The sequence below is a fragment of the Balaenoptera borealis genome (assembly GCF_965194805.1).
Source record: "Balaenoptera borealis genome assembly, chromosome: 1".
Lineage (NCBI taxonomy): Eukaryota > Metazoa > Chordata > Mammalia > Artiodactyla > Balaenopteridae > Balaenoptera > Balaenoptera borealis.
This window is the reverse complement of record NC_138860.1, coordinates 30,674,429-30,700,524: the sequence shown is the minus strand read 5'-3', so window position 1 is coordinate 30,700,524 and position 26,096 is coordinate 30,674,429. Positions and strand designations below refer to the sequence as shown.

The 26,096-nt window shown below is 37.6% G+C and overlaps 1 protein-coding gene and 2 long non-coding RNA genes across 7 annotated transcripts in view; 2 read left to right on the top strand and 1 right to left on the bottom strand.

Annotated features, from left to right (window-relative positions):
* The window catches only part of WDR64 (WD repeat domain 64), a gene marked incomplete at its 3' end in the record, with an annotated part of 155,301 nt that extends 135,225 nt beyond the window's left edge, over positions 1-20,076 (top strand). Inside the window, exons 24-28 of the mRNA XM_082341618.1 lie at positions 5,376-5,564; positions 7,986-8,091; positions 10,797-10,877; positions 11,715-11,828; positions 19,993-20,076. Coding sequence (XP_082197744.1) covers positions 5,376-5,564; positions 7,986-8,091; positions 10,797-10,877; positions 11,715-11,828; positions 19,993-20,076 — 574 coding nt within the window. The remainder of the gene's footprint in view (positions 1-5,375; positions 5,565-7,985; positions 8,092-10,796; positions 10,878-11,714; positions 11,829-19,992) is intronic.
* Positions 1-26,096, top strand: part of LOC309605589 — a 582,281-nt gene that overhangs the window by 284,657 nt on the left and 271,528 nt on the right. The window lies entirely within an intron of this gene.
* The window catches only part of LOC309605570, a 162,691-nt gene that overhangs the window by 100,836 nt on the left and 35,759 nt on the right, over positions 1-26,096 (bottom strand). The gene's annotated exons all lie outside the window — the stretch shown is intronic.

The following is a 26,096-nucleotide window of genomic DNA, read 5'->3' as shown; positions in this document are numbered from 1 at the left end:
AAAAAGAGGGAGAGGGCTCAAATCAATAAAATTAGAAATGAAAAAGGAAAAGTTACAACGGACACCACAGAAATCAAAGGATGGTAAGAGACTAGTATCAACAACTATATGCCAATAAAATGGACAACCTAGAAGAAATGGACAAATTCTTAGAGAGGTACAATCTCCCAAAACTGAACCAGGAAGAAATAGAAAATATGAACAGACCAATCACAAGTACTGAAATTGCAACTGTGATTTAAAAACTTCCGACAAACAAAAGTCCAAGAACAGATGGCTTCAGAGATGAATTCTATCAAACATTTAGAGAAGAGTTAACAAATATCCTTCTGAAACTATTCCAAAAAATTTCAGAGGAAGGGACACTCCCAAACTAATTCTATGAGTCACCATCACCCTGATACCAAAACCAGACAGTTACCACAAGAAAAGAAAATTACACACCAATAACACTGATGAACATACATGCAAAAATCCTCAAAAAAATACTAGCAAACATAATCCAACAATACATTAAAAGGATCATACATCATGATCAAGTGGGATTTATTCCAGAGCTGCAAGGGTTTTTCAATAACCACAAATCAATCAGTGAGATACACCACATCAACGAATTGAAGAATAAAATCCATATGATCTCAATAGATGCAGAAAAAGCTTTTGACAAAATTCAACACCCATTTATGATAAAAACTCTCCAGAAAATGGGCATAGAGGGAACCTACCTCAACATAATAAAGGCCATATATGACAAACCTACAGCTAACATCATATTCAATGGTGAAAAGCTGAAAGCATTTCCTCTAAGATCAGGAACAATACAAGGATGTCCACTCTCTCCACTTTTGTTCAACATAGTTTTGGAGGTCCTAGCCATGGCAACCAGAGAAGAAAAAGAAATAAGGAAAATCCAAATTGGAAAAGAAGAAGTAAAACTGTCACTGTTTGAAGATGACATGATACTATACATAGAAAATTCTAAAGAAACTACCAGAAAACTAGTAGAGCTCATCAATGAATTTGGTAAAGTTGCTGGACACAAAATAAATACACAAAAATCTGTTTCATTTCTACTAACAACAAAAGATCAGAAAGAGAAATTAAAGAAACAATCCCATTTACCATCACTTCCAAAAGAATAAAATACCGAAAAATAAACCTGCAAAAGACCTGTACTCTGAAAACTATAAGACGCTGATGAAAGAAACTGAAGATGACACAATCAGATGGAAAGATATACCATGTTCTTGGATTGGAAGAATCAATATTGTCAAAATGACTATACTACCCAAAGCAACCTACAGATTCAGTGCAATACCTGTCAAATCACCAATGGCATTTTTCACAGAACTAGAACAAAAAATCTTATAATTTGTATGGAGACACAAAAGACCCCAAATAGCCAAAGCAATTTTGAGAAAGAACAACGGAGCTGGAGCAATCAGGCTCCCTGACTTCAGACTATACTACAAAGATACAGTAATCAACACATATGGTACTGGCACAAAAACAGAAATATAGATCAATGTAACAGGATAGAAAGCCCAGAACTAAACCCATGCACCTATGGTCTATTAACCTATGAAAAAGGAGGCAAGAATATACAATGGAGAAAAGACAGTCTCTTCAATACATGGTTCTGGGAAAACTGGACAGCTACATGTGAAAAATTAGAACTTTAACACCATACACAAAAATAAACCCCAAATGGATTAAACAGCTAAATGTAAGACCGGATACTATAAAACTCTCAGAGGAAAATATAGGCAGAACACTCTTTGACATAAATCGGAGCAATATCTTTTTCAATCTGTCCCCTGGAGTAATGGAAAAAAACATAAATAAGGGGGACTTAATTAAACTCAAAAGCTTTGCACACCAAAGGAAGACATAAACAAAATGATAAGATGACCCACAGAATGGGAGAAAATATTTGTAAACAACGTGGCCGACAACAGATTAATCTCCAAAATTTGTAAACAGCTCATGTGGCTCAATATCAAAAAAATTAAACCAATCAAAAAATGGGCAGAAGATCTAAATAGACATTTCTCCACAGAAGACATACAGATGGCCAAGAGGCACATGAAAAGATGCTCAGCATCACTAATTATTAGAGAAATGCAAATCAAAACTGCAATAAGATATCACCTCACCCCAGTCAGAATGGCCATCATCAAAAAGTCTACAAATAACAAATGCTGGAGAGGGGAAAAGGGAACCCTCCTACACTGTTGGTGGGAATGTAAATTGGTACAGCCACTATGGAGAACAGTAAGGAGGTTACTGAAGAAACTAAAAATTGAGTTACCATATGACCCAGCAATCCCGCTCCTGGGCATATATCCCGAGAAAAAACGTGGTCTGAAAGGACACATGCACCAGTGTTCATTGCAGCACTGTTTACAATAGCCAAGACATGGAAGCAACCTAAATATCCATTGACAGATGAATGGATAAAGAAGATGTGGTACATATATACAATGGAATATTACTCAGCCATTAAAAAGAAAGAAATAATGCCTTTTGCAGCAACATGGATGGACCTGGAGATTATCATACTAAGTGAAGTAAGTCAGAGAAAAATATCATATGATATTGCTTACATGCAGAATCTAAAAAACAAACAAAAAAAGATACCAATGAACTTATTTACAAAACAGAAACAGACTCAGAGACTTAGAGAATAAACCTCTGGTTACCAAGGAGGAGGGGAGAGGGGAGGGATAGATTGGGGATTTGCGATTGACATGTACACACTGCTATATTCAAAACAGATAACCAACAAGGACCTAGTGCATAGCACAGGGAGCTCTGCCCAATACTCTGTAATAACCTAAATGGAAAAATAATTTGAAAAAGAATAGATGCATGTATATGTATAACTGAATCACTCTATTGTACACCTGAAACCAACACAACATTGTTAATCAACTATACATCAGTATAAAATAAAAATTTTTTTTAAATTACATTTAAAAATTCATGATGATGAATTGTCCTTTTAAGGGCATAAAGTTACGTAAGACCAAGAGAGATAAAGAGGCTTCAAAGTGTTTTAGAGAGTTTAAACATAATGAAGATGAAAAGGAAGAAATATTTTATGTTGCATGAATGACTCTGGTCTGAAATTCAAAAGACTTTAGCTAGCTGTATGAGCTTGAGGCTGGTGATTTAGACAGGGACAAGTCCATGTAGCATGTAGCAGACATTGTTCAGGGTTTGGATCTTCACCTTGAAATAAATAGCCACCAAAGGATTTTAAGTGGGTGACTAACATAATTTGAGTTACATTTAAAAAATAATAATGTGTGGAGAATGGATTTTGGAGCAGCAGAAGTGAGAACAAAGAGACTAGTTAGGTGTCTGTGGTGAATATAGTGGCATGAACTAGGGGAGTCATAACAGTGCTGGGAATAAATATTTTGGATTTGAGAACTATCTAGGAGGTAAAATCCAGAAGATGTGAACTTTAACTGACAGAGAAGGTAAGAGATAGATGTCAAGAATGACTCCTGGCATTATAAAACTAGGTGAATATTGAATAATGCCATTCATTGAGAGAGGAGACACTAAAATAAAAAAGGAAAATATTTGCAATGTGGAAAGATGAAAAACTTAGAAATGTTGAGTTCAAGGTGAATCTTTGGGGTAAGGTCTTATTTGAGGGCAAACAGAACTGCTTGCTCAGTCAAAGAGGAGATCTGTTGTTTTATTCATCGAAAAAATGAATTGACATGAAAATTACATGCAATTATTATACATGTTTTCCACAACTCTGTCCCTTGAGTCTCTGCTCCAGCTTATTTTCAGCTACCTGTCATCAGAAGTGTTACTTGGGCACTGTAATGCGCAAACACGCACACACACACTCCCCATGTTACATGTGTGCACACTTCTGTTGTTATAAGCATTTCCTGCTCAACCCAGTTATCCTTGGCATGGAGAAATCACTCTTACAATTCCTTCAAGTGAAGCTATACCTAAATACTCAGTTCAAAAAACCTAGCTCTATTAATAGCTATCTCAGGATACAGTTCTCTTCATAAATAAGTCCTTCTGCTAATACTAGCTACCACTTTCTAAAGGAGTAGGCAGTTTTAACACTCTAAATCTTGTTTGTCAAAAAGGTTGATTTTACAATAGGAAAAAGCATAATAAAAGACAGAGGACAGAGGATAGAAGGGGCTAAGGATCCATATCTGAGGCTCAGAAATTCAGACTGAGAGATAGGATCAGTCACTTGGGAGAGTTTCACATGGAGTAGGAAACACCACAAAACAAGGACACCAAACATTACTTCAGTCCTTGCCTCCAGCAGAATGAATTTAGAGTTGTCCTGAAGTTAGTCCCTTACCCCACTAACTTCTGTGTTGAAAGGGCTAGTCCATTTCACTTTGGTCAAGCCTCTGGTAAGTCCATGAAAACACCTATGTAGCATTGGGGAATTGAAATATGGAAGGAATGGTACATTCTCAGGACACTGTCAGGTGTGAGGTTTCCTGACTGGATACTTCTGTTCTACCTACTCCTCAGTGCCTACCTCTTTGATCTGGGATAACACTTGTACTTTGTGGAATCTACTCTTAATTCATTTAGATTATTCTCCTCTAAATCTAATTAATTTAGATTATTATTTTTCTTCTGGGTCATTGAGGCAGGCACATTATGATTGTTTCCATCATATGCAATTTTAAGCTTGAAATCAAGACAGAAACAGAAGATCTGCCAAACAATAATTTATTTGTCTTATTTATGTATTAGCACATACTTCTGCTAATGACATTCTGTATGACTTTAAACCATGTGGGCTATTTAGAAGGACTTCTTGGAGTGACATAATGCATATGTATAAAGAACCACTTCTTTTGCCACCTTATTGCAGAACTCAGTTGTAAAAAATAGTATGGTGTTTCCACAACAGTAGGAAATGTAGATGGAGGTTGAGATGATTTTGGTAAGAGTGAAACCATTAGTAGCTATCTCCTCTCATAAGTTCTATTGATGCTGATACAGAAAGTAGACAGCTGAGATATGGCCCATTCTACAGCTTAATTCAACTGACAAGTCAACATGATTAGGTTGAACAAGTGTTGTTATTTCGGGAAAAATCTATTTCTTGTCTTCTGGGTTTAATAAATGATTATCATAAGTATAGATTTAAATTGACATTTCCAAAATTGTTGTAGATTAGAAATCTAACTGGTAAAAATGTTTATGTTATGATTAGCTCCATATATTTAATAGGAAGAGTCCTGGACCCAAGTTTAAAATACCTGTTAGGCCAGTGAAAATCTACATAAATGATCTAATAAACAGAATAACTTCTACTGAATTCCAGTTACTTTCTTCTCCCTACCTTTGCCTTTCCCCAGGCTCTGGCATGCTCTCAATGGTCATTACTGTGGATATTTTGGACAGCGAAGAATCTTTGAAATATCACAGACAAGTGATTTTATTTTGCCTTGTGATGTTAATGAATATCCCATAGAAATAAAAGAAGAAAGCAAGTTCACAGAGAAGAAGCAAAAATATGAATATCCTCTGGTATTTGACTGGCAAAGGTAAGAGCATTTGGTTTCCTTTAGATGAGAAAATGAAATTAAACTATATGATACTGTGACACATAAGATTTAATCGAACAAAGACCAAAGAGGCAATTGCTTAAGCAAAGGCACTAAACAGTGAAAGACTATGTTAGTCTTTCAAGGCTTGGAGTCCAGGGAGTAATTAGGGAGGCTATAGTAGGAAATAAAATGAGAAAAGTCTATAGGGGCCAAAGCACAGTAAGACTTTTATGGGCCAACATAAGGATTTTTAACTTTACAGAAATCACTGTGACAGAATACCTAAGGGGAAGAGCAGGTCTGAAGAAAAAGATGGTAAGTTTGGTTTTGGACAGGTTTAAGTCTGAGACGTTTGTGGGACTTCCAAGTGAATATATTTAATGAGCAGTGAGATCTGTCTGGAGCTCCCAAAAGAGGTCAGACTTATAGGTAAAGATTTTGGTGTCATCAGCATAGTAGTATTTTCAATGTGGAAAAGTCACTTATGTCCTGCGTATAGAGTGAGAAAAAAAAGAACAGAAAACTGAGGAAGAAATCAAGAAATAGCCTGTAAAGAGCAGGCCAAGGAAAAAAAAAACAGTGAAAAACATTAAGAAGGAGTAGCCAATATGCTGAAAGTCATAAACAAGTGGTGTGATGGAAATCAAGGGAGGAGAGAATAAGAAAAGTGGTAGAGAGGACACGTTTGTAGAATGTGGCAGTGAAGTCACATAGGACAAGAGAAAAGTAAACACTGGTTTTGGTATGTCTGTCAGCTGAAAGGTCACTGATGATTCTAGAGAGTGAAATTTCAAAGAGTGATGGGTAAAAATCACATCGTCTTGGTTGAGAAATAAATAGGAGACGTGAGGTGATGACAGTATAGATTACTTTGCAAGGAAGTCAAATAGTTGTAAGGATGAAGATTAGTTTGTTTCATGAGTTTGATTGTTTGTGGGGGAGACTTGAGCATGCTTAAAGGCATGGTGGGGGGAGGATAGTCCTCCAGTAAAGAATAAAATATTGGTCAAAAGTTGTTTTATGCTTTTGCAAAGCTCAGTCCTGGTTTTGACCATGGCTGAACCTTTGTTATAATGGAAGAGATTGGTGCTCATTTGAGCTTTCAACATCAGCAAAGCTCAGTCCTAGATTATAGATGTCTAAATTTCTAGTCCTCACAGGACCAGACTGCCTAGACTGGTAATATCCAGCAGACCAGAACTGGAATAGCTGACAAGATGAGTCCAAAGTGGGAAGAATCATAGAGGACTGTCTAAGATAAGGTCTTTTAGGCAAATCCTAAGTGGGTCAAAGCTGGGGAGACACAATGCCATCATCTAGTCCAAAAGTTGGTAGAATGGCTGTAAATAGGAATTGAAGCTAAGAGTCACAAATCACACAGAATGTGGTTCAAAACAGGAACCGTTTGGGAACAATTAACAAGGGTTCCAGATGACTGCCAAAATCCCATTGCAGTGTTCAAGGCTTGCCTTAGCTGGGCAGTAAGGAGCACTGGGGGAAAAGTCTGGCTAAAATGTAAGAGGTGGTATAGTAGAGCCAAGACTCATCAGGATACGATAAAGTTCACCAAGCAAAGTTAATCAATCTCCTCGGGTAATTGCTGAGCCTTGAGCATCCATGTATCTTAGTACTGAAAACACTATATTCTAATTTCTTAATATGCATTTCTTCATTATTCTCTGAGTTCCTTGACCACAAGAACCATGTTTTACACACCTTTATATACCCAGTTCTTAGTTCAGTACTTAGCACAAAGTAGGCACTCAAAAGATATTGTGGAACAAATAAAGAATGACTAGTGGAGAACATTACAAGCAGACGCAAAAGATATAAATGGTAGATACAGAAGTTTGAAATGATATGATATATTTGGGATAGCTTAAAGTAGGATATGTGTTCACATTTTGTTATAAGTAAATAATTATGTCTTGTGTGTAGCAAATCAGGCCTTCTTCTGTACAAATACTGCATTTTAGAACATACTACTTATTATCTTTAAAAAATGTTTTAATACTTGGTTATAACTTTTAAAATATACGCATAAGTAAGTGTTAACTATAGTGGGAGCTGACCTGAGTCACACAAAAAATCAAACATTGGTTTTATACCAGAGATTTCCTCATCCTTACTATACAGTTTTTTCCCCCCAATGGCTATTAATGAATTTAACTACATGGAATGTTCAGGTTTAGTAGACATCTCTGTGGTTTCTTTGGAGGGAAATCTGGTAAGCCAAGTGGAATAAGAGTTAAGTGCAAAGGTCACATCGTTAGGACTGGTGCCATGGGACCCAGAGAATTTGGAGGCCCAGACAAAGAAGTACATGATGGATACTTGCTGATTAAGCAGAAAATAAAAGGCGTGGGCATATCCTTAACTGTTTTTTGTGTGTTTGTGTATGTGTATCTTTATATGCAGATGGAAAAAAATGAGCTCGATGTCTTTGCTCTTCAAACGTACACCTCCTAAGGCCTTTGAAGTGGAACATGATTTTAAGTTTTTCAAGTCTCTTTCTTCTCCCAAGGTAACCTTAAAAAACAAACAAACAAACAAACAAAAACCTTTGCTTTTGTTTTTTTGAATTTAGATATGCCCGGTGTATTAGTTTTCTATCACTGCTGTTACATATCCCTGCAAACTTGGTGGCTTAAACAATACAAATTAGTTATTTCACAGTTCTGTAGGTCAGAAGTCTGACTCAGGTTTTACTGGTGTTGCCAGAGCTGTGTTCCTTTCTGGAGGCTCTAGGGGAGAATCTCATACTCCTTAGTTTGTGGTCCCCTTCCTTCATCTTCAAAGCCAGAAATGTTGCAACTCTCTGCCCATTCTTCTGTGGTCACATATCTCTCTGACCAGTGGGAAATGTTCTCTGCTTTTAAAAATTCCTGTGACTAGATTGGGCCCACTTGGATAATCCATCACAAGGTTCTTAACCTTAGCCACATCTGCAAAGTCTCTTTCGCCAAGTGAGGCAATATATTCACAGATTCGGGGTGAGAGGAGTAGGGTGTGAATATCTTTGGTTGCCATTATTCTGCCTATCACAGATAGACACACTTTTCTTCAGTGCAGAAACAGGAGAGAAATGTACACTGTTATTTATTCTATTTCAATTTCTAAAATTTCTAAAAAACGGATATAGCATGAGTCTTTAGGCTAAGGTCTGGCATTAATTAATTAAAATGGATTTCCTCAAGATTTTCAACAATACAAAGCAAACTTATCTCCCATTTCTAACCTACAGTTGCCCAACCCTCTGTAAATCAGACTAATTCTTGTTTTCCTGAACATTTCTCTCAGTATTCTGTCCCTATAGTCCACCTGGTCTACCCTTGCCATATCCATGATCTCTCTCTGTCAAAGTCCATCCTACTTTGTAACTGACAAAGTATTAGTATCCAGAATAGGAAAAAATCAGTAAGTAGAAAAGGTAGTCCAATTTAAAAAACAGTCAAATACTTGAATAGATGCTTCACAAAAGGAAAAAAAATTACCAATAAATACATGAAAAGATGCTTAGGCTCATTAGTAATCATGGAAATGCACATCAATATTATAAGATAGCATTTTACAGCCACCAGCTTGGCAAATATCAAAAAGTCTGACAATCGGTGTGCATTTGGAACAATCAGAACAATAATCTGCTATCGGAAATAGTGTAAACTGCTAGAATCACTTTGGAAAATTATGTGACAGGCATTATCTAGTAAAGTTGAAAATAGGCATACTCTACTGAGTAGAAATTCTTGAGCACGTGTTTGGGAGGCAGGAACAAGAGAGCTCAGAGCAGTACTGTTTGTAACAGCAAAAACCTGAAAGCAGCCTAAATGCTCATCAACAGTATAACTGGTAACTAAATTATGGCATATTTATAAATTGAAATACTATGGCACAGTAAAACTAAATGAACTAGAATAACATTCACCTACACGAATGAATGTTTGAGACATACTATTGAATGAGAAAAGTTTTGCATAAGAATATATACATAGCGATTTCATTTAGATAAAAATAGAGGAGAGGCAAAACTAAAATATTGTTTTGGCAAAAAGCATAAAAGGTAAAATTGTATAAATAAAAGCAAGAGAATTAAGAATATAACATTCAGATTGTCATTATGTTTGAGAGCAGATGAAAAGGACTGCGAATGGCACACTGAAAACCTCAAAGTTGAGGGTATTGTTCCAATTTGTAAAACAGAGCAGTGTTCATTATGTCATTATTCTTTCACAGCATCAACTTCATGTTTAATAAATATTTAGCACTTTCCAAATGAAACAATTTTTATAAACCCTAGCTTTCTGTCCAAACAGAACTCAGTTTCTCCCAGAGTACAGGGTGACAGGCAGGAAAGGGACTGGCTGTGGAATGTAACAGACTTAGGTTTAATCTTAGATGCTATTTTCTCTAATTAATAATCTAATCCCTCAAAGAGTTCTTGTGAGGATTAAATGAGAAAATATATATGAGGTACATCGTAGGTACTCAATAAATGTTAATTCCACTTTCCCCAATCTCTCCTTGCTTTGTGTCTCATAACATGTTCACTTGCCATGTTCTACACTGAACTAGAATTATTGGTATACTTACTCTTACTTCTCACCTCCACCAATAAATCATAAGCTCTTTATGGGCAAAGATACATGTATAGCATATAAAGATTCCTCAATTTTGTTGAATAGCACAACCTAAAAATAAAGATTGGTATTCACTTTTAATATTTTCTTCCAATTTGAAGAGATAAATTTTTAAGTAATTTAACTGAAATATTAAATAAATTTGGGGAAATCTTTAGAAAGGTTTTAAAGTTCTTGAAACAACTGAATGCCCTCTTCTTACCACACCTTTGTCTTCTGAGTTTGTTGGTAAAATAACAAAGGGTTAATGCTTGAGGTAAAAGACCTTTTACTAAGGAATCTCTGATTTCTACCAGCAATTTTGTTTTGCCCATTCCTTTTCATTCTCAATTGTGTAATATTTATCAATTCACTTCTTTTCTGTTAATTTCTTTTTGACATATTGTTATCAGTAATAATAAAACAATAGCACTAACTCTCACATTTAAGTAGCACATCACTATGTGCATTTGATCCTCATAGCTCATCAACAGGGAAAGAATTTGCTTAAGATCATGCAGCTGGTTATGTGGCAGTCAGAATTTGAATCCAGGAATTTTGCCACTTATGTAATGTGCCCTTTTCATTAAACATTCACTCCTCTGCTTTGCAGATTCGAAGACATACCTTGGAAGGTTTCATGACTGAAAACAGAGAGGCAGGGATTGTTTTTGGTTCTCTGCCTATATACAGGGTGAGTTGGAGGTATCTAGGACTAGAGTGGTTACAGAACAATAGGGAATCTGACATCTCATCCCTGACCCTGGGCTAAAAAGCAAGGTTGGAGAAAATCACACAACCAAGCAGAATGATGCTTCCATAAACATGTGGTGTCCGATCCCAGAGAAGTCTTCAGTTCTGTGTGTCAATGGCCTTGACCACTTGTCTCTGTCATTCCACACTAAACAATACTACATAAAACTATTTCAAACTTTACCCTGGCTCTTCATCACCTACAGGATAAAATCCAAATGCCTTTAGCCTGGCATACAAACCTCTCATGATCTGATCTCTGCCTGAACTGTATAACCCCACTTTCCACCACATTCTCCCATGTACCCTATACTCCAGCTATGCTAAATTACTTACCATTTCTTAAGCATCACTGTTCTTTCCTCTTTTGTGACTTTGCCTGTGCTGCCCCTCTGCCCATAACTCATCCACCACTTGTTTCCCTCCAAATCCCTATTCATCCTTCAAGTCTCCAACCCAGATAACTGCTGTTAAATTAAAGAATTAATTAACCAAGAATAATAAACCAAAGACAAAATATTACAACTTAATCTTAACCTATTTTTCCTTAAAATGTTACTTCTCTTTCCCAAGAACATGTTGATACCTATTACAGGTATCAAACACTTAAACTACAGATGATGCTAAGGGTAAAGTATCAGAATTAATAGTGGGCTCCTGGGAAGGTGGGTATATTTTAAAGCAGTTGGATCTTCTCACTCCCTATCCCCCACCCTTGAATTCATATTACAGAAGTTATCACTTTAAGTATGTCTAACTCCTCATTTATGGCTTCTAGGTACCAAGCCCCACTAGTCTAAGATTTCTTCCACTAATTGGTTCAGAGGCACGAAGGGACTCTTCAGATGGCATTCCAGGAAAGAAGAAGGGAAGCCATGTTCAACATGAAAGAGTGAGTTAGTACTCAGAATTCCATAGTGTATCCCATTTCTGTTTGGAGTGTTTCTTATTTCTGGGTCTAAAATTATCTCAGTTCCTACTTGGTTTACAAATATTCCAGGACGCATATGTTTTACCTTAGTGAGATGAAAATCATGAATTTCCTGGAAAGACAGAAAAATCAAACAGGACCTCTGAGCCTGAAAAAGTAAAACCTTCTGAGAGCTAATTTCAGACTTAGGTTCACTGACTAATTTTAAAAGCTAGGCAGTATGACATGACATATCTGAGGGCTGTGTAGCCGTCCTTGCTTCCTAACATTATTGTACCTGCAGGACGGAGCCAAGACAACAATAAGTTTCTGGCTTACCAGCCAAGCCAAGGAGAATGCTTTCCACATACTGGGTTGGACAAAAAGTAAAAGTAAATCTCACAGAAAACCCCAAACAAACTTTTTGGCCACCCCAATATTAGTAGGAAAACTAACACAAAACTTTACAGTTTACATAGTATTTTTATAAATGATTCTTTTGATTTTCACAAAAATCACACAAAGTGTTATACCCATTGTAGAATTGGAAAAAAGTGGAGCCAAAAGGGAGGTTAAGTGACTTGCCAAGATCACATAAAATTAAGTGATAACCTGAGGTCAACATTTTACTCCAAATGTCATGCTCATTCTCTTAAACCAAACAGCCTAAAAAACTCAAACCTTAAAACTCTTCTACTAGTTCTAGGAAGTTTATATGAGCCTAACTTAAAATGTGGTCACTTATCTAGTTATTAAAATTGATCAAAAATTAAGAGGAAGATCTAACATATCGTAATTTTTATTTTTATTTTTTTTAATTTTTTTTTTTTATTTTTATCTTTTGGCCACACCACATGGCATGCAGGAACTTAGTTATCCAACCAGGGATCAAACCCGTGACCCCTGCAGTGGAAGCGCAGAGACTTAACCACTTGACCACCAGGGAATTCCCTTATTTTTATTTTTTTTAAAATTTATTTATTTATTTATTTTAAATTTAACAAATTACTTTTCTAATTAAGTTGCCATATTTTTTTAATTAATTAATTAATTTATTTATTTATTTATTTTTGGCTGTGTTGGGTCTTCGTTTCTGTGCGAGGGCTTTCTCTAGTCGCGGCGAGCGGGGGCCACTCTTCATCGCGGTGCGCAGGCCTCTCACTGTCCTGGGCTCTCTTGTTGTGGAGCCCAAGCTCCAGATGCGCAGGCTCAGCAGTTGTGGCTCACGGGCCTAGTTGCTCCGTGGCATGTGGGATCTTCCCAGACCAGGGCTCAAACCCATGTCCCCTGCATTGGCAGGCAGATTCTTAACCACTGCGCCACCAGGGAAGCCCTATTTTTATTTTTAATTTTTATTTTGTATTGCAGTATAGTTGATTTACAATGTTGTGTTAGTTTCAGGTATACAATAAAGTGATTAGCTTACACATATACATATACATATATCTATTCTTTTTCAGATTCTTTACCCATATAGGTTATTCCAGAGTATTGAGTAGATTTCCCTGTGCTATACAGTAGGTCCTGGTTGATTATCTATTTTATATACAGTAGTGTGTATATGTTAATCCCAACCTCCTATTTTCTCTCTCCCACCAACCTTTCCCATTTGGTAACCATAAGTTTGTTTTCTAAGTATGTGAGTCTGTTTCTGTTTTGTAAATAAGTTCATTGGTATCTTTCTTTTTCGATTCTGCATATAAGTGACGTCATATGATATTTGCCTTTCTCTGTCTGACTTACTTCACTTAGTATGATAATCTCCAGGTCCATCCATGTTGCTGCAAAAGGCATTATTTCTTCCTTTTTAATGGCTGAGTAATATTCCATTGTATATATGTACCACATCTTTATCCATTCATCTTTCAATGGATATTTAGGTTGCTTCCATGTCTTGGCTATTGTAAACAGCGCTGCAATGAACATTGGGGTGCATGTATCCTTTCAGACCATGTTTTTCTTGGGATATATGCCCAGGAGTGGGATTGCTGGGTCATATGGTAGCTCTATTTTTAGTTTCTTAAGGAACATTCAGACTGTTCTCCATAGTGGTTGTAACAAATTTACATTCCCACCAACAGTGTAGGAGAGTTCCCTTTTCTCCACGCCCTCTCCAGAAGTTATTGTTTGTAGACTTTTTTTTTCTTTAAACATTCTTTCACAGATTTTTTTTAAAATTAATTAATTAATTTATTTTATTTTTTCTTTTGGCTGTGTTGGGTCTTCGTTTCTGTGCAAGGGCTTTCTCTAGTTGTGGCAAGCGGGGGCCACTCTTCATCGTGGTGCGCGGGCCTCTCACTGTCGCGGCCTCTCTTGTTGCGGAGCACAAGCTCCAGACGAGCAGGCTCAGTAGTTGTGGCTCACGGGCCTAGCCGCTCCGCGGCATGTGGAATCCTCCTAGACCGGGGCACAAACCCGTGTCCCCTGCATTGGCAGGCAGATTCCCAACCACTGCGCCACCAGGGAAGCTCCTGTTTGTAGACTTTTTGATGATGGCCATTCTGACTGGTGTGAGGTGATATCTCACTGTAGTTTTGATTTGCATTTCTCTAATAATTAGTGATGTTGAGCATCTTTTCATGTGCCTCTTGGCCATCTTTATGCCTTCTGTGGAGAAATGTCTATTTAGGTCTTCTGTCCATTTTTTGATTGGTTTGTTTAATTTTTTGATATTGAGCCGCATGAGCTGTTTGTAAATTTTGGAGATTAATCCATTGTCAGTCGCACTGTTTGCAAATATTTTCTCCCATTCTGTGGGTCATCTTATCATTTTATTTATGGTTTCCTTTGGTGTGCAAAAAAAGCATTTGAGTTTAATTAAGTCTCATTTGTTTATTTTGGGGTTTTTTCCCATTACTCTAGGAGGTGGATCGAAAAAGATACTGTGGTGATTTATGTCAAAGTTGGTTCTGCCTATGTTTTCCCCTAACAGTTTTATAGTATCCAACCTTACATTTAGGCCTTTAATCTGTTTTGAGTTTATTTTTAGCTAGGACTTCCAAAACTATGTTGAATAAGAGTGGAGAGAGTGGACATCCTTGTCTTGTTCCTGATCTTAGAGGAAATGCTTTCAGCTTTTTGTCTTTAGGTACGATGTTAGCTGTGGGCTTGTCATATATGGCCTTTATTATGTTGAGGTAGTTTCCCTCTATGCCCCTTTCTGGAGAGTTTTTATCATAAATGGGTGTTGAATTTTGTCAAAAGCTTTTTCTGCATCTACTGAGATGATCAATGGATTTTATTCTTCAGTTTGTTAATGTGGTGTATCACAATGTTCAATTTTCAGATACTGAAAAATCCTTGCATCCCTGGAATAAATCCCACTTGATCATGGTGTATGACCCTTTTAATGTATTGTTGGATTCACTTTGCTAGTATTTTGTTGAGGATTTTCGCATGTATGTTCATCAGTGATATTGGCCTGTAATTGTCTTTTCTTGTGGTAACTTTGTCTGGTTTTGGTATCAGGGTGATGGTGGACTCATAGAATGAGTTTGGGAGTGTTCCTTCCTCTGAGATTTTTTGGAATAGTTTCAGAAGGATAGGTGTTAACTTTTCTCTAAATGTTTGATAGAATTCATCTCTGAAGCCATCGTTCCTGGACTTCTGTTTGTTGGAAGTTTTTAAATCACAGTAGCAATTTCAGTACTTGTGATTGGTCTGTTCATATTTTCTATTTCTTCCTGGTTCAGTTTTGGGAGATTTACCTTTCTAAGAATTTGTCCATTTCTCCTAGGTTGTCCATTTTATTGGCATATAGTTGCTGGTACTAGTCTCTTATGATCCTTTGTATTTCTGTGGTGTCCACTGTAACTTCTCCTTTTTCATTTCTAATTTTATTGATTTGAGCCCTCTCCCTCTTTTTCTTGATGGATCTGGCTAAAGCTTTATCAATTTTGTTTATCTTTTCAAAGAACCAGCTTTTAGTTTCATTGATCTTTTCTATTCTTTTCTTCATTTCTATTTCATTTATTTCTGCTCTGGTCTTTATGATTTCTGTCCTTTTACTAACTTTGGGTTTTGTTTGTTTTTCTTTCTCCAGTTGCTTTACGTGTAAGGTTAGGTTATTGAAGATTTTTCTTGTTTCCTGAGGTACAATTTTATTGCTATAAACTTTCCTCTTAGAACTCCTTTTGCTGTGTCTCATAGGTTTTGGATCATCATGTTTTCATTTTCATTTGTCTCTGGGCATTTTTTTATTTCTCCTTTGATTTCTTCAGTGATCCATTGGTTGTGTGGTAGCATATTGTTTAGCCTCCATGTGCTTTATCTTTTTTTTTTTTTTGGAGTTTTTTTCTTGTGGTTGATTTCTAGTCTCAAAGTGTTGTGGTTGGAAAAGATGCTCGATACAATTTCAATTTTCTTAAATTTATCAAGGCTTTTTTATTGCCCAGCATGTGATCTATCCAGGAGAATATTTCCATGTGCACTTGAAAAGAATGTGTATTCTGCTGCTTTTAGATGGAATGCTCTATAAATATCAATTAAGTCTATCTGTTCTAATGTGTCATTTAAGGCCTGTGTTTCTTTATTTTCTGTCTGGATGATCTGTTCATTGATGAAAGTGGGGTGTTAAAGTCCCCCACTATTGTTTGTTTATTTATTCATTTATTTATTTTTTGGCTGCATAGGGTCTTAGTTGCGGCACATGGGATCTTCGTTGAGGCATGCAGGGTCTTTTGTTGTGGCGTGCAGACTTCTCTCTAGTTGTGGCATGGGGGTTTTCTCTTCTCTACTTGTGGTGGACAGGCTCCAGAGCACGTGAGCTCTGTAGTTTGCAGCACACAGGCTCTCTAGTTAAGCCACACTACCTCAGTAGTTGTGGCATGTGGGCTTAACTGCCCTGCAGCATGTGGGATCCTAGTTCCCCAACCAGGGCTTGAACCCCCGTCCCCTGCATTGGAAGGCAGATTCTTTACTACTGAACCACCAGGGAAGTCCCCCAACCCACTATTATTTTGTTACTGTTGATTTCTCCTTTTATGGCTGTTAGAATTTGCCATATATATTGAGGTGCTCCTATGTTGGGTGCATATATATTTACAATTGTTATGTCTTCTCTTGGATTGATCCCTTGATCATTATGTAGTGTCCTTCTTTGTCTCTTATAGCAGTCTCTATTTTAAAGTCTATTTTGTCTGATATGAGTATTGCTACTCTAGCTTTCTTTTGATTTCCATTTGCATGGAATATCTCTTTCTATCCCCTCACTTTCAGTCTGTATGTGTCCCTAGATCTGAAGTGGGTCTCTTATAGAATGCATATTTTTGAGTCTTGTTTTCATATCCATTCAACCAGTCTAAGTTCTCTGGCTGAAGCATTTAATCCATTTACGTTTAAGGTAATTATCGAAATGTATGTTCCTGTTGCCATTTTGTTAATTGTTTTGGATTTACTTTTGTAGGTCTTTTTTCTTCCCTTCCTCTTTTGGTCTCTTCTCTGGTGATTTAATGACTATCTTTAGTGTTGTGTTTGGATTCCTTTTTCTTTTTTGTTTGTATATCTATTGTAGATTTTTGGTTTGCAGTTATCATCAGGTTTTGATATAGCAGTCTCTATATAAACACGATTGTTTTAAGTTACTGGTCTCCTAAATTTCAGATGCATTTCCAATATTCTGCATTTGTCCTCTCCTCTTATCATGATTGCTGGTTTTGATATCATATTTGTGTGTGTATGATTTCCTACCTTTACTGTATGTTTGCCTTTACCAGTGAGCTTTTCCACTTGTAATTTTCTTGTTTCTAGTTGTGGCCTTTTCTTTTCTGCCTAGAGAAGTTCCTTTAGCATTGGCTGTAAAGCTGGTTTGGTGGTGCTGAATTCTCTAAGCTTTTGCTTGTCTGTAAAGCTTGATTTCTCCATCATATCTGAACAAGAGCCTTGCTGGGTAGAGTTTTCTTGGTTATAGTTTTTTTTCCCTTTTTCACTTTAAACCTATATATAGGTTTAACTATACCATGCCACTCTCTTCTGGTCTACAGAGTTTCTGCTGTAGAAACTTATGGGGATCCCCTTGTATGTTATTTGTTGCTTTTTTCTTGTTGCTTTTAATATTTTCTTTCTTTAATTTTTGTCAATTCGATTAATATGTGTCTCAGTGTGTTCCTCCTTGGGTTTATCCTGCCTGGGACTCTCTGCACTTCCTGGACTTGGCTGACTGTTTCACATATTAGGGATGTTTTCAGCTATTATCTCTTCAAATAGTTTTTCTGGCCCTTTCTTTCTCTTTTCTCCTTGTGGGACACCTATAATGTGAATGTCTGTGCATTTAATGTTCTCCTAGAGGTCTTAAACTGTCCTTATTTCTTTTCATTCTTTTTTTTTTTTATTCTGTTCTGTGGCAGTAATTTCCACCAGTCTGTCTTGCAGCTCACTTATCCATTTTTTCTGCCTCATTTATTCTGCTATTGATTCCTTCTGGTGTATTTTTCATTGCAGTTATTGTATTGTTCAACTCTGTTTGTTTGTTCCTTATGTCTTCTAGCTCTTTGGTAAACATTTCTTGTATCTTTTTGGTCTACGCCTCCATTCTTTTTCGAGATCTGGCATGATCTTTACTATCATTACTCTGAATTGTTTTTTGGGTATATTGCCTATCTCCACTTCACTTAGTTGTTCTGAGGTTTTATCTTGTTCTTTCATCTGGAACATATTCCTCTGCCATCTCATTTTTTCTAGCTTTCAGTTTGCAGTCTCCATTCTGTAGGCTGTAGGACTGTAGTTTCTCTTGCTTCTGATGTCTTCCCCCTGGTGCCTGAGTCTGTTCTAAGAGGCTTGGGCAGGTTTCCTGGTGGGAGGGACCAGTGCCTGTCCTCTGGTCGATGGAGCTGGGTCTTGTCCCTCTGGTGGCCAGGGCTGTATCAAGGGGTGTGTTTAGAGGGGGCTGTGGGCTCAGGAAGACTTTAGGCAGCCTGTGTGCTGATGGGTGGGGCTTTGTTCCTGCCCCATTGTTTGTTTGACCTGAGGCATCCCAGCACTGGAGCCTACAGGCTGTTGGGTGGTACCAGGACTTGGTGTCAAAATGGCAGCCTCCAGGAGAGCTCATGTCCATGAGTATTTCCCAGTACCTCTGCCCCAGTGTCCTTGTCCCCACAGTGAGCCACAGCCTCCCTCACCGCCCCAGGAGACCCTCCAAGACCAGCTAGTAGGTCTGGCCCAGGCTCCTATGAAGTCACTGCTTTTTTCCCCTGAGGTCCTTGTGTACACAAGACCTTGTGTGTGCCCTCCAAGAGTTGAGTTTCTGTTTCCCCCAGTCCTGTGGAGTTGCTGAGATCAAATCCCATTTGCATTCAAAGCCAAATGCTCTGGGGAATCCTCCTCCTGATGCCAGACCCCCAGGCTGGGGTGCCTGATGTGGGGCTCAGAACTCTCGCTCCTGTGGGAAAACCTCTGTGATTTAATTATTTTCCAGTTTGTGGGTTGCTCACCCAGCAAGTATGGGATTTGATTGTATCACAGATGCACCCTTCCTACTGTCTTACTGTGGCTTCTTTGTCTTTGAAAATAGAATATCTTTTTGGTAGGTTCCAGGTTTTTTGTTGATGGTTTTTCAGCAGTTAGTTGTGATTTTGATGTTTTCATGAGAAGAGGTGAGCTTAAGTGCTTCTACTCCACAATCTTGTCTCCTCTCTGACAAATTTAGACACTTCTTGATCTAAATTTTGAAACCAAATGAGCTTAACTTTTTATATGCATGTTTTATAAAACTATCTAATTCAAAACTAACTTTTTTTTTCTCATTTGTGGGATCATCACTTGATTTTATTTTTTTATAAGACAATGGACTCATGATATCAATATTACAACAACCTAACAAGCTTCTTTGTTTTCTTTTATTTTAACCAACCCCCAACCCTTTACAGATTAAGCAGAGAATCCCAAGAATGGATAATTCCAGAGTTAAGTAGTTCTAAAGCCTTTGCTCTTCCACCATGAGCTGCTGGAGCCTCACCTCTTATTTATTTATTTTTTTTAAACATTTTTACCCTGGAGGCACACAGGATAGCTAAGTAAATAACTAAACTTTCTTCCTTTAATCTTTTAGGAGGATTAAAATCTTCATAAAAATTAGTGGTACAGATTGACTCTAAAAAATTGTGTTTGTCATATAATGCAGCTACTAACTGACCTATCCTTTATTTCACAGGTACAACGGAGAAGAAGTCTGAAAAGAAATTTGGTCCCACAAATAAACCTGACTTCTTCTTTCTTCCCAGCCATCCCCAAGTGAAGAGAGAAAAATCAGAAGTGGCTGCTGTTGCCTGAGCTGCACATCAAATGGCAAGGTCTCAGTGATACTCCAGTCTTTATTTCAGGATGAAAGTGAGGGTCTATCAGATATTGTCACCCATCTCTGTATCCTCAGGCCATCCTATTGATGGAAAAGATTACTCAGGGTGTTCAGATGGCCTCAACTCTGAATACCATGCAAGCAGCAACATCCAGTTGGCCAGCTTCCTTCATACATGGAAATCCACTTACTGAATAAGGAATATTTCTTATTTACTGTCAGAAAAACGACTCATAAAGAAACAAAGAAAATCAACAGCATAAGTAGATCTAAAATAATATGGTTATCAATGACTTGTTTTCCACCTCCCCCCATTGTTCACCCTAATTTATAACCAGAATTATTATCAGAATGTACGCAGTAAGAGGCAAATTACTTATGTGTCATGCTATGTGCAGTATAAAGAGAATTATTATTACAAAGAAAAATGTGCCAGTCAAGCCTCTAGCTATTTGTCTTTTTCATTTAGAGAAATGTCATATGGAAGAAAATGCTCAGAGTTTCTTAGATAAAGTCAGAAGTTATTTGCATTTATACTATAAATGACTCCAGATAATAGAACTTGAATGATTATCTGAAGTTGCTGGGGTTCATCTTTTACTGATACCTTTATTAATTGATTCTGATATTTTGATCAAATGATTAATTTCACCATTGGATACTCAAGTAAAAAATGAAACATCTACATCTGATCAATAATAAATGAGATTTTAAATAAGTCAAAGACATGAGGAAGTATCAAGAATTGAAGCCTGAAGACTGGCTGACCCAAGTCATTTTGGGAAAAATATTTGTGGTTCTAAGTAATAAAAGCATTCCTGTGTCAAGGGTTAGCCTACTTTCCCCAAAGCACAAGGCCACATGGGAAGAAAAAACTATGGTCCCTGAACATTTGATACTGCCTTTACACTCTAGGAAGTGTTCTATAATTCTTAAATCCCAACAACTTTGGAAAACTAAGCAAATTTTTTATTCATATGGATCTTATTCATATGAATAAAAAATTTCACTTTTTTATGTTTATTTATAGACATGTACTAATTTTTGTTGTTCATAGGAATCTAATCATTTTTCCTACTGATTTTTTTTCTTTTAACTTTTTTCTTCACTTATTTTAATTACATTCAAAACTAAAGTTCCAACAGAAAATACTGAACATTAAGGTTTTTTAATTTTTTAAAAATAATTTGTATAATTTACTCAAATGAAAGAAGAGACTCCAGGAAAAACAGAATATAGTTATGGGAAATTGGCCCTAAATACCTAAGAAAGCCAGGAGATTCTTTTTTTTTCTTTAATTGAGGTATAATTGACATATAATATTATATTAGTTTCAGGTATACAATAAAATGATTCAATATTAGTATATTTTGTGAAGTGATCTCCACAGTAAGTCTAATTAACATCCATCCCCATACATAGTTACATTTCTTTTTTTTCTTATGATGAGGACTTTTAAGATCTACTCTCTGGGGAGCACATGGGGGAGCAGCTGGAGTGCAGGCACCTGAGGGTTGCTGAGGAATAAAAAAAACAAACAAAAAACAAAGATCTACTCCCAGAAACTTTCAAATATACAACACAGTATTATTAACTATAGTCACAGTGTCATACTTTACATCCCCATGACTTATTTATTTTATAACTGGAAGTCTGTACCTTTTAACCTCCTTTACCCATTTTGACCCAGAAGACTCTTTTTTTAAAAAAAATTCTAAAAGTAAGAAGAAAATTCAAAGGAGTTTATGAAAATGATCTCATTTCCTGCCTTTCAATCTCAGTTGTAAAAGAAGGCCATTTCATCCCTAGGCATAGATTTCCTAGAACAAGACAATATCGAATACCCTTGCCATGCACTCAATTCCTTTAATGTGGCATTCAAGGCCCTAAATTAGCATCCCTCTCCTTTTTTGACTGAGGAATTCTCTCAAACCTCTTTTAACAGAAATATGCAATTTCTTGAGCCTCATAATTTTAAAAAATATTTTGGAATTTTTGCACATTATGTAATAAATGATTGTATTTTAGTCAGTAAAATGTTAAGAATAGCAGTATAACTAATTATGTGATTATAATAATTTTTAATGATACACAAAATATGTAGAAAAATTTTGTCTTTTCCCTCACTTATCACTTAAATTAATCATTTAAGAAAAGGCTTAACTTGGTGACAAATAAATAAGAATATTTTATTTTAGTGTGGAGTTAAAATATTTACTAAAACATAAGGTAATGATTTCTGCTTCAGGTAATGGTAGACTACGTAGTTTGGACCAATCACTCCCACTGAAGACAACTAAGAAACACGGACAAAATAAAGAAAACATATCTATGAAGGCATCTGATCACAAATGGGATGGTGAAGCATGAATGTACCAGATTCTAGGGGAGGACTGAGGCCCAACTTTTGAAGCTAATTTTCTCCTGTAAGCATGTGGTGATTCAAGAATGGAAGATTAAGTGGCTAAGGAGTTGAAGTGATAATTAGGGCTAAAGGGACAGGGAATGGAATCCAGGCCCCATCAAGGTATAATCCCCTCTAGCTTTGGGTTGAGGCTCCAAAAACCTGCATATTAGAAATAAGAGTGACATAAAGCTAAACAGATCTTCACTGGGGACTACAGTTCTGCCTCCAGTTATTTTAATCCCTGAAATTGGACTAAGATAATCCTAAATTGCTAGAGTACCCAGGAGCCTTCAGAAGCAAGAGTACATACTGTGGAGAAAGATGATGTCATCTTAGGCCTTAAATGATATCTTTACTATTCCAAATATATATCTATGACACTACAAAAAATGACTAGGTACATGAGGACACAAGACAACAAGAATGACAACTGACAGAAAACAGCAGATAATAGAAACAACACCTGGGGACTCCAGATATAGACTTTAAAATAACTGTGCTTATTATATTGGAGGAGATAAAACACAAGATTTAGAATTTTAGCAGAGAAATAGAAATTGTTGATAAGAACCAAATGGAAATTCTAGAACCAAAAAACACAATGACAAAAATGAAAAACTCAGTCAAAGGATATAACAACAGACTAAGTCAACTAAAGAGAAAATTAGTGAGCTGAAAAATATAGGTTACAAGGAACTATCCGTAATGAAGCACTGAGAGATGGAAAGATGAAAAAAGGAGAGGGTAAAAGCAGAATTGAGATAATATGAAAAATAACAGTAGTACCAGGAGAGAAAAGAATAGGGTAGCAGCAATATTCAGTTAGTTTTCAAAACCTGATAAAAGCCTCTAACCTACAGAATCAGGAAGAGCCATTGGCCTTAGTCAAAATAAACCATTATTAATTAAAAAATGCAAATCCACACATTTCATAGTAAAATTGCTGAAAATTGAACAAAGAACAAATTATGGAAGCAACAGAAGTAGAAAAAGGACAAAATATCTTCAAAGTAGCACAATTAAGAGGACTTCTGCCAACTTCTCCACAGAAAAATATGGTTGTGAGGGGCCAGAAAACATAGAATGATATCCTCGAAGTTCTGAAATAAAAATGAATGCCAGCTAAGCATTCTCAATCAAGGGGAAAATAGCTAAAAATCACATAGGATTCTGGACAACAAAAATTGAGGAAATTAATCATAGTAGAAACACATTAAAGAAAGTACTAAAGGATATTATTTAAGAAGATGGAAAATGGATCGGAGTTCAGAGATGGAAAATCGTATACAAGTGGTTAACTTAAATGAACATTAACAGGATAAAGCAATAACAGTAGTGTCATAAAGTTTTAAAATACAGATAATTTAAAAATAGACAGGGGTGTGACCACGATTAGGCCAAGAGTAGGAAGACCATGAGCTCACCTACTCCCATGGGCAAACCAAAATTACAACTATTTACAGAGACCCTATTGGTGAGAATGACCTGAAGACTAACAAAAGATTTTCCACACCTAAAGATAAATATAAAGAAGGAACCATAACAAAATGGATAGGAAGCGTGAAGATGTGGTATAGTCAAGACCCACATACCTGGGTAGACGACCCAAAAACAGAAGGATAATCTCAGTTGCAGAGATTAGAGGTTTGTTCCAAGGAGTGCGGGGCCTGACCCCAACATGGGACTCCCCAGACCAGGAGTTCTGCAACAGAAGATGAGCCCCCAGAAGGTTGGCACTGAAGGGTAGCAGGTTTACTGTATAGGAGAGCCAGAGAGCTGTAGGAAACAGAGATTCTACTCTTAAAGGGCACATGCAAAAATCTCACAGGCTCCAAGTCCCAGGGCAGAGACAGTAATTTGAAAGACTCTTGTGTCAGACCCAATTGCTGATCTTGGAGAGCCTCCAGAAGAGGTAGGAGGTTATTAGGACTCTCCCTGGGGACCTAGACACTGGTAGAAGTCATTTTGGGGAGCTCATTCTAACACAAGGACACTGGTGCTGGCAAGTGTCATTTTGGAATCCTCACTCTAGCCTGTTAGTGCTAGGGGCTAACTGAACAACCAGCTGATCAGCACCAGTCCCAGAACCTCCCAGGCCAAGTAGCCAGCTGTGTGGGAACCCAACCTTGAACACAAATGGGCTAGCACCAGTTCCAGGAATGCCTGGGTCCCAAAAGCAGCCACCCTGGGAAATGGCCCTGCCTACCAATGGGTCAGCATCAGCTCTGGAGTACTATGAGCCACAAAACCAGCCACACTGGGACCTGTTCCTAACCACCAGCAGGCGAGCACTGGCCTCAGGATTCCTCAGGTCCCACAGCCACACTCCGCAAGAGCAGCTCCACCTACCAGGTAGACAGTACCAGCCCCAGGACTCCCTGGGCCATGAAGCCAGTTGTGAAGACTGCCAGCCCACTGTGTGTGACCAACTGGGTGGGGGCAGCAGTAGTTGGCCCTGTCACTACAGAAGGACCCACTCAGTGCACATAGGGGGAACCCTTAGAACCTATAGCTCTGGTGATCAGAAGGGAGTGTGCTGCAGGGATCCATAGGATGTCTACTACATAAGGCCACTTCTCCAAGATCAGGAAATGTAAACAACCTACCTAATACATAGAAATAAAACCAGAGAATCATAAATGAGGCAACAGAAGAATATGGTCCAAATGAAGGAACAAGATAAACTCCAGAAGAACTAAGAAAAGTAGAGATAAGCAATCTACCTAATAAAGAGTTCAGGTAATGATTATAAAGATACTTAGAGAGTTGGATCAAGATAGTGGAGTAGGAGGATGTGGAGCTCATGTCCCCCTGCAAACACATCAAAATACATCTACATGTAGAATAATTCTTATGGAAAACTAACTGGAAACTGGCAGAAGAATTCTTATAAAACCATAGCTGCAAGAAAGATTTCCACATAACTGGATAGGATGGAAAAAAAGGCATAAGGTCAGTTCCTCTGAATCTGGGAGGAATCTGAAAGGAAGAAATGGTCCACACGGGTGGACCCTCACCCTGGTGAGTGAGCAGATTGAGCCACAGACTGGGTGTCCCAGTCCTGAGGTCCTAAACAGAGGAGACAAGCCCACTTGGCTACTGAGAGAACTGCTGGGACAGACAGAAGGGCTGGAGAAGCCTAGACTCTACTTGCAAAGAGTGCATGCATGCTAGCTTGCCAACAGTCAGGGTAGAGAGAGCTCTGCGCTGGCTGCTGCCACCTCATCGTAGTCCCCAAAATCCAAATGGGGTGAACACCTGGCCCTGCTCACTCCACACCACAGCCTGGTGCATGATCTGGACTAGCTTGGCCCTGTGAAAAGACTTGGCCTAGCTACACAGAGACAGCCCAGGGGGGCTGGGGTATGGTCCAGGTGGGGCTGCAGTGGCCTTTGTCAGTGCTTACTTGGGTGATACCTCAGGAACCTTCTCGAGTTGAGCAAGAGCCTGGGCCTAACCCACACCATGCCACAGCTTAGCCCTAGATCTGGGGCATACAGGTCCTGGGAGAAGACTGCCACAGAGGCAGCCCAGATCTATGGTAGCAGTTCAG